The sequence below is a fragment of the Amphibalanus amphitrite genome, unplaced genomic scaffold, assembly GCF_019059575.1.
Source record: "Amphibalanus amphitrite isolate SeventyFive unplaced genomic scaffold, NRLGWU_Aamphi_draft 001195F_arrow, whole genome shotgun sequence".
Lineage (NCBI taxonomy): Eukaryota > Metazoa > Arthropoda > Thecostraca > Balanomorpha > Balanidae > Amphibalanus > Amphibalanus amphitrite.
The window spans coordinates 69,105-81,214 of NW_024882689.1; the positions used below are offsets into that span (position 1 = coordinate 69,105).

General features: G+C 49.2%; 1 protein-coding gene across 1 annotated transcript in view; it reads left to right on the forward strand.

Moving 5' to 3' along the window:
• Positions 1-12,110, forward strand: part of LOC122371014 (flap endonuclease 1-like) — a 36,382-nt gene that overhangs the window by 12,208 nt on the left and 12,064 nt on the right. Inside the window, exon 3 of the mRNA XM_043347052.1 lies at positions 11,665-11,767. Within this exon, the coding sequence (XP_043202987.1) occupies positions 11,665-11,767 (103 nt within the window). The remainder of the gene's footprint in view (positions 1-11,664; positions 11,768-12,110) is intronic.

Genomic DNA, 12,110 nt, shown 5'->3' on the forward strand with positions numbered 1-12,110 from the left:
ATTGTTAGTCGTTCTTAGCGAATCATCCGTGTGGCCTAAAAAAATTAGTATCTGCACTGGGAGTAGGGGCTGAAATTAACCTTTGAACTCGTGTGGGGCTTCCATTATTTTCTTTCCATCACTGAATCCCAATGTGTTACCTTCCAACTTTTCAGCAGGTACAGTACTTTTAATGGTAATTTATTTATCGGTTTGCAATATTAATTTGTTTTATTCCATCCTCTTGAGGATTGAAATTATTTCTTGAGTGCACCGGTAAATGAAGTGTAGGTATGTTTTTTTTTTGGTCAAGGAACGATAAATTCTTATGTTTTCAAAAACATGTTTTTCAAGTGCCTATCAGGACCGTGAGTGATTCTGCAGGCATCATTGCACAGCGCCGCCCCCACCGTCTGCGATTTTGCACCGACACTGCCCAGTTCAAACGGGGTCAGTGACATCAGCCCGCCCCCATCGGCTCGCGCGGCCGGCCGGCCGGCAGCGAGCAGCGCGCGCTTTTTTTTTTGGCTCACGCCGCGATCGTGCACGAGTGACCCATCACTCTTGTGGCTGACGCAACACCGCGAATGAAACCCCGCCTTCGGCGCCGCCGCCCGTCGTCGCCATTTCGCGCTGAAGCGGTGCGGCGTTTGCCGTTAGCGCGTTTGCGCTTGCTGACCCACCCTAGCTGATTGGACCCTGCGTGGCGGTCCATGGTCCGTCGTTCGTCGTGGCTGACGCAACGGAACGTCGCTCCAGGACGGAGTTGCGTGAGATTGTTATGCGGTCGCGGGTGGCAGAAGGGTTTTGCCGCGCGGGGCAGGGGTGTGCCTGGGACACTGTGACCCCACCCCTCTCAGCACACAGCACACAGGGTCCTGTGCCCTATGTCCACGGACCCTGTGTTCCAGATAGTGGATTGTTTCTGTAGTCACTGGTCGTGGACTTGGTAACTCGTTCTGTGAAGTTTTGGACTGTCAAAAGTCACAATGGTCGATATACTGGTTTTGGGATTACAGAGGCGAGTGACCGCAGCTAGGAGAGGCTTGGCATTTACCGCTCCGGGGAAAACCTACATGAACTCAATCCGTAGGAGCAGCAGAAATGCTGCAACTCCCAGATATAGTGACAGGCCTCATGAACCTCGCCCATTTTCGTTCTCGCATGAATAAACATAACACTTTCATGAACACTTTCATATACGTTTTTTGTTAATTTCCGTTCTTTTATCCTCTGGTTTTCCTACGTCCGGCGTTTTCCTGCCTGACCACGTGGCTCTCGCAAAGTGTCCAGCTTCCAGTGCCCCGGGGGAATTGGGAGCCAGGACGGCTCAGCCGCCCACGCGACGTCGACCGTACATTCTTCCCGGCTGAATCACGTCGGCCTCCTGAGTAGTGTGTCCGATACCGGATGTGCGCCCGGAATGAATGGCTCCCTGGACGGATCGCAGCGCTCCGTCACTCCCGTCGTGTGCGTTAGGTTGTTAGAGTAGGGGTCGGTGTGGTTGGCTTGGAGTACTCTCCCCTTGGCTACTGCGAGGTTCCCTCGAGTGTCGTGGACCGTCGTCCAGGCGTCTGTTGGATTAGGTGAGCGTGGCAAACCATGTCCGCAGCAGGTCCGCTGCGGAGGCGCGGCTCGCACACCCATGTCTCCTCGCCCCCGCATTGGTCCGCTGCGACCGCGGCGCTGTCTCCGGGTGACGTCATCCTCCGCTGGTGACGTCACCCGGAGATGGCGCCGGTCCTATGGACTCGGGGCCACGCCTGACCGTGCCGTGACTGGACGTGAGTTTCGCCGAACGGCCCCGTGGACTTCTGGAGCGCTCGTGAGTGGTCGTAACTCGTAACGGACCTCAGCGTGGGTCCAGGCGCCTCCATGGCGAGTCAAATCTGACGTGACATGTCTGCTACTGTGCAGTGGCAGCCGCGTCTCGGCAGTCTGATTAAACTTCGCGGAATAAAGTGCAACATAGGACATTCTTTGGGCGATGGTGGTCGTGATATCCCGCGGGAAATTGCATAAGCTGTTTCGTTTATGATTTCCTCATTGCCTGGGCATTGCAACAGTTATTAGTAGTCTGGGCGTGGTTACGCCATTTGTTGCCTTTCAGTGACGGAACAAAGGATGGGCGTATTGTTGCGCCCGTGCTGACTGATAGCATTGTTGCATCATTTGGGTGGAGCGTTTGCTCTGTGGCACGTTCGGGTATGATTGAGTCGCTGTCAGACCGGTGATGTGAAGGTATATTGACCGTCCCCTGATGGATACGGGCGTAGCGGTGACGGTTTAACGGGTCCGATGGCCGCTCGGTTGGTGCCAGTGACGGTGTTCACTGAAAGAAAAAAATACCACCCTAGTTAGTTTTTGGGTGGTGGTCATATTTTGAACAGCCTTTTACTTATGGTAAACCAGTTTACGATCCAAATACTAGGCCCAATATCAAAGGAATACTATGCAACTAACAATGCTCATCAAAATACCATGGTCTTAGTACGGTAATATTTTTTCATCATACTACCTTGAAACTAAAGCATAACTAATAAGAAACCAAAGCTCTACTAACGCTAGTATTATCCTGGTACCGCCTACTAAGAAAAATACCACCCTAGTTAGTTTTCGAGTGGTGGTCATATTTTGAACAGCCTCTTACCTATGGTAAACTAACTTACGACCCAAATACTAGGCCTAATATGAATGTAAAACCATGTGAATACCAATGCCAGTAAAAATTACCATGGTATTAACACGGTAACTATATGTCGTCATACCATGCCCAAAAACCCACGTGATACTAGCACGAAACTAGGACTTTACTATCGTTAGCTACTCCCTGGTAATGCTTACTAATGACTTATCATGGTAAAACCATCCTTTTGTCATCTGGATACCAGCTTTGCTTTGCTGGCCAACCATCGTAAAACAATAGTTTACTATGTGACATTTATTGTGATATTACCAGTCGGTTAACAGGATCTTACTAGTCATCAACCAGCATGCTTCATATGCTGTGCTTTAGCCTATCCATGCCAAATTTGTTTATCATTACGACAGCCACTTACTGATGCACAACAGCATGCATGACAGTATCTACCTAGCAGTCGACAAAGCAGCTCTTCACTTTTCCAAAGCATCTACCTAGTAACCTACATGAAATATTTCACACATAAAAAGCATTTGGCCACAAACAAAGTTACGTCTGCACATAACCAAACAACGCGCATGAACAACAATTATTACAGTTCACTTTATCATCACAATGCAATCGGTCTCTTTTCACACAATCGTTGAATGTCGCCCTTCCAGCGATTTATCACGCAACACCTTCTCCAAGGGCATTGGTAGCCATATACCGAAGGTTCGAACTTCGAAAGCCAGCTCTGGAAAAGAGCAGGCATTGATATAAGATAAACCAATGGAAAGATTGATTGTGTGTGCTGCAGTGACACTCTATCTCCTACCCCTCCCACCTTGACTCGCAGTGTCCCGTGACCTAGCTCCCAGTTTGATGAAACAAGGATTTAAGATAAGTTGTTTTAAAAAAATGGCAGCATCTAATAGAACAGGGGATTTGTAGGGTGAGGAATTTAGCAAATTTGGGACATTAGGCCAGAGGCTGGTTCAGGTAAAATGCCCTATAATGAATTAATTGCCATGAGGTGCAGTGTTGAGTGTTGGCAATAATTCAAAAATTCTACTCTTAACCAGCGCCCCACTGGGGTATGTTCTGTAACGCACTCCACTGGGGGAGGCGGGGGCTATTTATAGAACCCCCCCCGCTCCAACTCCGAAACTACTGGGCCGATTGTCAAAACTGAAACGGCGTCTGATAGCCCTGGAAAAACTGTCGAGCAAAACCTAATTTTATTGACCTCGAGATCACCGTTGACGTCACAGGTCAGATCAAAATAAAAATTAGCAACGTTTTGGCTTGTTAACCCTCCCCCGTATAGGGGGGGGGGGGGTCGAACGGACTCCCCCTCGGTTTTTCGCGAATACCTCGCGTAAAAAGCGGCCGACCGCAACGAAGCTTTCAGTACCCTCGAGTTATAATCAATTTTACACCTACCCTAAAAAATGTAATGGCCCTGACTAATGACCTTTGACCTGTGACCTACTTTTCGAGACCATGTTTGGCCGGAATCGCGATTCGGCGTATGTCGGCTCGCATTTGCCGCGCGTTTGCAGTCCTTTCGTGGTTTCAAGCGTTCAAACATGGGATATGATGCTGCTCCCATGCATTAGGGTGGATGTCAAGGTCACCAGAAGGTCAGGTCAGTTCATTGACCTTTGATGACCTCGGTTTACTTTTTCGAGTTTTATCAGCATCATTCTAGGCTAGTTTTTTTAGCTGATTTCGAATTTAACAACCATATATGAACATTTACGAAGTAGTTTTGGTGCCTTCGTAACATGTTACGAAGCTGTCAGAGGCGGTTGCCACCTAGTGCACCTACTACGAATACCCGGCAAAACCCTTACTGGTTGACCTGACCTGACCTGACCCGACCTGGCCTAAATGCATGAAGACATCATCTATGATCATAGCTAACATGATATTCGTGATCAGTTCCCTAAAAAACCCAATAGCAGCCACGTTTTACGACGTTCTAACAGGTCCCAGTTTTCCCCACTTTTGGGTCATTGACCTGACCTGGAAGGTCAACCGATGACCTAGGACCGACGACCTAGGATAAAATTGGGTACCATCGGCTTTCTCTCGTCACGGGCAGCACGCTCGTTTTTTCCGCGAAGCTCTAGCTCAATCAGGGGCGAAACGGCAAGGAGGGGGTTCAACGGACCCCCCCTTAAACGTTCGTGGCTGGAAAAACACCAATACGGGCGAGGGTTAACCCCCACCCTACTGTGGGGAGGGCTATTCATAGCCCCTCTCGTGTTTACGCAATATCTTTAAAACCGCTGGACGTATCAAAACAAAGCTTTTAGGACCTTCGGCTGCATCAATTTATTTGACACCTTGTGCACTAATAAAATTTTCGTAGCTACTATAGATCGGCCGGAAATAACGCCAGAGTGACATCATGTTCGGCCGATTTTGATGCAAAGCATTGAACAACGGTAATCGCTCTCAAGATCTGAGTTTTAACCCGGCAAGCGGTGGGCCTCCCGGCTACCTTCCGCGCGGTGGGAGGGGGGGGGATTTTTGACCCCCCCCCCCCCGAATCTCCGAAGCTACTATGACGGATCGTTAAAATTTAAATGGCGTTCGATAGCCTTGTTAAATTTGTCGAGGGAACTTCAATTTCATTGACCTCGGGGTCACCGATGACATCACAGGCCAAGTCAAAGATAAAATGTTTCACCGTTCACGGGTCTTTTAAGGAATGCGCTGCAACATCGAGCAAAGGGCATTTTGTCAAAAATCAGCGATAGGGCGTGAGTTGCCTATTATACGAGCATATGTTGCTATTGGAGGTCACTGATAATACCAGGTCCGATCACCAAGGGTCAGCACATGAACCTATCTTTACTAAGTAGGGTTGTGCAATGCATGTTTTATGGCCAATTTTTCATATTCGCCTCAATGGTGTTGGTTATAAGACCATCAGGGACGGTTTTTTTGGTCACTTTCTGGTGGAGGTCAGGTCAATGTCAGGTCAAAAAGGTCAAATTTCAGGTCAAAGTTGATAGTTTCGCATAAAATTGGTATTGATTCGATGCCACTCGTCACGGCGAGTCTAATGGTGGTCTTTGTTTTGCGCTTTGTGGTCTAGAATTGCCAAAATCGAGTTTGAAAATTTGACGTCATTAATTTTGAACAGTTTTTTTTTTGTTATAACTTGGCAAAAAGGAGTTATCGATCTAATACTTGGAATGTGAATAGAAGTCCATAGTGGCTATTACATATATTCCGTTTGTTTCGAAAATCGAAAAACTTTTGGGATTTTTTGGCTATTATATCTATTTCTTTTTATTTTTGGGGTCAACTTCAAAAACAAAATCGAGAGAACAGTATAGTAGCCCTGGTAATTCTACACATTTCATGTCTTGAACATTTTTATGCATAATCAAATTTATAGACCTGACAGCTCTTCCCGCGAAGCTTTTTTTTTTGGTCGACAATGGCAGAAATGACGTCACTCCGACGTAGCGGCCAACTTATCATAGCCTTTGGAAAAAAATTTGGTCACAATGTGCAAAAGGGTACTGAAAGTTTGGTGAAGATCGGCGCAGCGGTTCTGGAGATATATCGAAAAAAAAAACTAAAGATGGATGCAAAAAATGCCCCCCCCAAAAAAAAATGACCTGACCTGTGACGTCATCGATGACCTCGAGGTCAATGACATTAGGCTTCGCTCAACAATATTTCCAGGGCTACCAGGGGCCGTTTGAATTTTGACAATCGGCCCAGTAGTTTCGGAGTTAGGAGCCCCCCCCCCCCCCCCCCACTGTAACGTGCTGTAACGTGCTGTGGGGCGCGTTAGAGCACATACCCCAGTGAGGCGTGGGTTAACAAATAAAAAAACACGTTGATTTCCGACGCTGGGAAATGCCCGCAATGATACCCACCCCACCACCCTCCCCCTACCCGGTCCAACAGGGTCTCAAGGAAATTCAACAACATGAACCGAAACAAAGGCTGCGATCTTTGCTGGAAATGGCACTCGTGAGATAAGTATTATTATGCTGAAGATACAACGACTTACTTGTTATTTCCGAGTATCCTCCACCGTCAGCTACGCTAACCACCCACACAATCACCGTTCAAATATTTAAAACCACGGAGCACCTTCACAACGCCGGCGCGCGGCCGGAACTGACATGGCGGCGCCGCTGCAGCAGAGTCAGACGCACGTGGATTGTTAGTAAGGGTGTAGTGTTTGTCATGGTGTTGCCATGGTATACCTTACCATAGCAGCAGAAGCACACCCAGGGAACTGTTGCAAGAAATTTCTGGCCTTTCGTCCATAAAACTATTAATTGCTCAGGGTCTCAGCTAGTCCTTGGATGACGCTCCTTCCAACATATCAAAAATTGGCAAACACCTCTATGGAAAGGAGGAGACTTGATCGCCGAATTCACCTGCTGGATCCGCCCGTGGAAAGGTTGATTTTACTATGGTAGGGAATATTAGCTTACGAGGGTATCTACTAGCCTCAGGTGGTTACCACCTTGTAAACTGGGGTACAAAACCACCCCTGATAAACGTAACCATGGTAATATCAACATGTCAAGGCAGGATAGTATTCAGCACCATAGTAGGCTGGTAGTAATATGATGGTAGGCTGATGGTAAAATTTGCCAAAGCTAGTAACTTAGTAAATTGATGGTAAAAACTTTTTTCAGTGTTTGGTGACGGGCCCCGACCGTCTGCGACCGGAGATGGAGTTGGCGGCGTCCCTGGTGTCAGAGAGTGTTTGGCCCGGATGTTTGGGACTCTCACTCACAGTGGTGGGTCTGTGACAGTACAAATTTGTAAATCGTTAGATAATGTTTCAGCAAACAGACTGATGTGATTTCTAAAAATATACGGTTGTGCTGTGGAAATCCCAAGGTTGACGAGTGCTTGAAAGTAGATAAAAGGCTTTAATATTAGCAGAGAATCGGCATTGTACGCCTGATATTCAATAAGATTTCCAATGCAAATACGAATACATATCATCCGATATACCTATATCAAAACGTTTTAACCAATGCTTTCCACTCTCCTCGCAATTATCCTACCAAGTAGCGCTCAAGACACTTTTTTAAGCCTGACGGCCAGCTGTTTACAGTTCCAGTCATCACAAATTAAATGAGTTTCTGGTTGGAGGGAGAGGCTGATTGCTGCTCTCGCCCGGATTGCAAGCAGAATCAGGATGAAAGAAAGAGAGAGAAAAAACGTGACGAGGAAGCGCGAAACATTGTGGGAGCTATCAGGCATACCTTACTTCAATAGTGCATCGCGGGATGGAAATGCATTGGTCAATGGTCATATTGGAACGGTGACTTTGTCCCGTTGTAACACCACCTTTGTTTACAGGGAAGAAATCCCCTCCACCCTGAGACCATGCCCTGCTACCCACCCCTCCCTCACCCCTCCCCAATCCCCCCTAGCCACCTGTCGCCGCCCCGGGGCCAGCTCATGGGTGTCGTGTTAATGGGGTGGAGCCGTGACTGGCGGCAGGCGGCGCTCGGCGCACTGTTTGTTGTCGTCGACTATCAGAGCTGAAATAGGGCGCCGTATCAGTTCAGTCGCCGGCTGCGAACGGCTGGCACGGCTGGGAACGGCTGGGACCGGACAGCTGGGACAGCTGCGAACGGCTGGCACGGCTGGGACTATGGCCAATGGCACCAGCAGCTCCGCTTGACTACTGACTGATTCCGGGGGCGGCTTCAGAGCGACCAATTAGTTTTAGTGGACTGTGGTTAGCGGCTGACGGTAGGATTCCGGGTGGCTGCTAAGTGTAGAATGATGCTTCCCTTCGTAGGTTTGTAGGTTGGTGATGATGTAGAATCCACAAGAGCGTGGGTTTGGTGGGTTTCATTGAGATTTTAGGTGCTTTCTTATCGTCATCGATAACTTATGCCTTGTCGCCTGTTGCATTTGCTTGCAGTTGTAATGCTGATGCTATGCGGTTGCTCGGTTAACCTTCCAGGCGGTGGGGGGGCATTTTTTTGCCCCCCCCCTTTAGTTTTTTCGATATATCTCGAGAACCGCTGCGCCGATCGTCACCAAACTTTCAGTACCCTCCCGGGAGCAGCTAGCACACATGGTGACCAAAATTTTTTTCCAAAGGCTATGATAGGTTGGCCGCTAATGACGTCAGAGTGACGTCATTTTTGCCATTTTCGACCCAAAAAAAGGTTTCGCGGGAAGAGCTGTCAGGCCTACAGCTTTAGAGATACAGAAAAATGTTTCATACATAAAAGGTGTGGAATTTAAAGGGCTACAAAACTGCTATTTCGGTTTTTCGAATTGTTTGGATTTTGACCCCAAAAAATCAAAAAATAGATTTTTTGAATATAATAGCCAAAAAAACCAAAAAGTTTTTTGAATTTCGAAAAAAACCGGAATATATGTGATAGCCCCTACCGCCTTCTACCTACATACCAAATTTGAGATCGATACCTCTTTTTTTGGCCAAGTTATAGCGAAAAAACTGTTCAAAATTGATGACGTCAAATTTTCAAACTCAATTTTTAGCAATTCTTGACCTTGTAGCGCAAACCTAAGGCCACCATTAGACTCCCCGTGACGAGCTGCATCGAATCGATACCCATTTTATGCAAAAATATCGACTTTAAAATTTGACCTTTTTTGACCTGACCTTGACCTGACCTCCACCAGAAAGTGACCTAAACCGTACCTGATGGTCTTATAACCAACACCATTGAGTTGGAAATGAAAAACTGACCATAAAACATGCATCGCATAACCTTAGTAAAGTTGGGCTCATGTGGTGACCCTTGGTGATCTTTGGTGACCTGACCTGTGACCTGACCTGGTATGACCAGTGACCTCTAATAGCAACATATGTACTAGACAACTGATGCCTTATCGCTGATTTTCGACAAAATGCGTTTTACTCGGTGTTATAGCGCTTTCCCTAGAAGCCCCGTGAACGGTGAAACATTTTATCTTTGACCTGACCTGTGACGTCATCGGTGACCCCCAGGTCAATGAAATTTGGTTTCCTTCGACAAATTTGACAGGGCTATCGAACGCCGTTTGAATTTTCCGGATCCGTCCAGTAGTTTCGGAGATACGGGGGGGGGGGGCAAAAAAGTGCCCCCCCCCCACCGCGCGGAAGGTGGCTGGTAGGCCCACCGCCTGCCGGGTTAATCCGTCACTCCAAATGTCAAAGTTAAATTGGTACGTCGATGCTGCGCATTTGAGGATGTACCTATTTGAGGAATGTGCCAACATCATCGGCGGTGCATTTCGGGAATGTAGGCACGGTCAACACGCGGATTAATTGCGTCATACATATTTTGGGAGATGATCAATGATCATGCTGTCTTGCAAGTATTTTTTTTCACATCCGTGACATAAGACAACGCTTTCCTTCCCGGTATAGCCTTCCTGCTCTGTATTCGGTGTGGCCATAAAGACACATTTCCATCAGTTCGGTGCCATGTCCAATGTCTACCTTCCTCTCCACCCGTCTGCTTCGATCATTTCCTCTCACTCCCAGCTCTCCGGCATCCTGCTCTCTCTGTCTCTCCCCACTATGTCTGCCCCCCCCCCCCCGAGTGCATGTCAGGTTCGCCCGCCCTCCCGCTCCCCTCCCCTTCCCCATCAGTTGCATGCTGCAGCGGCTGAAGGCCAGCGTTGTTTTGCCGGGATGTTGTGACGCCGCTGGCTGCGCTATGCTGGCGCAGCGGTAACTGCGCCGTCACCGACACCCCTGCACGCGCGGGGTGACACCCGTATACCCTTAAGACACACCTACAGGCCTACACCCGCGGGACACGGGTACACCCGCGGGACACCCTTTCACCCGCGGGACACCCTTACAACCGCGGGGTGACACCCTTACACCCGCGGGATGACTTCCGTACACCCCCGGGGGATGCCTTATACATGCTTGGTGTCGCCCCCAAGACTCGTGGGGTGACACCACAATGCCCGTAGCCCGTGGGCTTACATCCGCTCTGCCGATTTCGACCGCAGGAGTTGACGTAAGGTCGACGGAAACGAACACCGGACGTTTGATAGCCTTTACGAGCTGAAGCGGTCGCTCAAACCCCCAACAACTCACGAAGCGAGCGTCGCCTGCAAACAAAGCGATTGTCACACAGCAGTCGGGCTAAACCGATTCGAGGTGAGCCGCACTGGCTGTTGTGGTCTGTGCTGCGCTCGACTAAACATGAGTGTCGACTGCACACATCGCTGCCCGAACCCGATATCGAAAACAGTGGAGGGCGCGTTAGACAGTGACCACTTCGAGCCGCGTGTTCGTCGCTTATCGCTTAGAGCACGCGCTGCAGCCCTCACGCGTCAGGCGGGGGGGGGGGGCAGCGACCGGGCAGGGGGGGGGAGGGCGCAGTCGCTGTTTGCATGTTGACGAGCGAGGTCGTCGGCTCGGCGGCGGGCCGATGAACACAAACAGCCCACAGCGTGCAGACGGCGGCTCCGCGCTCTCTCCCCGGGCAGAGTGCCGGAGGAGGCTGTGGCAGAACTCTGGAGAGGTCGCGGGGGACCGGACCTATTGATCGCAGCCGCCGGCCGAGAGGCGCCACCGCGCCGCCGGTTTAGACCCCCCCCCCCCCCACGTGAACCCGGCTTGTGCGCCGTAACCTTGTGACATAATTCAACGTCATTTTACGGAATCAAAGTCGGATCAGAGTGACGTTTCTAACCGTATGATGGAGCGTGAAACCGAGATCTACTACTATAACATTTTATGCCTGCTGGACGACGGCAAGATATGGAGATAGACGATCGTCCTACCGATGATAGTCCCCCTCAGAGCGATAAACTATTGACGTTCATAGAAATGATTTTTGAATTTCTAGAGAGCATCAAAATATTGACGTTTAAAAAAAAAAAATTGTTTTGATTTTCCACCACGATGGTGTGTTTGGCTAGATAGTTTCCCTTGGCAATAACCACCTCATTTCTCATTCATTTAGACAGGCTCTCATGTAGGCACTAACGTGAACCGCACACACCACTGACCGTCCCCCGTCTCCCTACCGACATCAGTATCTGACGCTGCTGTCCCCCTCGCTGACCCACAGGTCGGAAGGTGGCCGTCGATGCCAGCATGTGCATGTACCAGTTTCTGGTGGCTGTCCGGCAGGAGGGAGCCAACCTGACCTCAGCAGATGGAGAAACGACCAGGTAAACTACGGATCCTCCCCAGTCCAAGGGTGGGTGACCAGATCTTGTCCGATGCCATGGCTATACTTGACTTTCCGTGCATTGAGTCTTTTCAACTGCACTTCAACTGCACGTTGCAATTAGTTTTGATTTTGCTCGTGTGTATTTGCTCGTAGTACCTACACGTCGTTACCACACCAGGAAACAAAGTCACCTCACAAAAACACATTTCTCTGGCGTAAAGCAACCCAAGCCGTCGGCGCTCCTTGAAACTGCAACAAGTCTCCCTCCTCCCCATCCCAGCTCTTTATCACGCTCCACTCCTTTTGGAAGAGGGAGAGGCCCAGCCGTCTCTCACGACCAA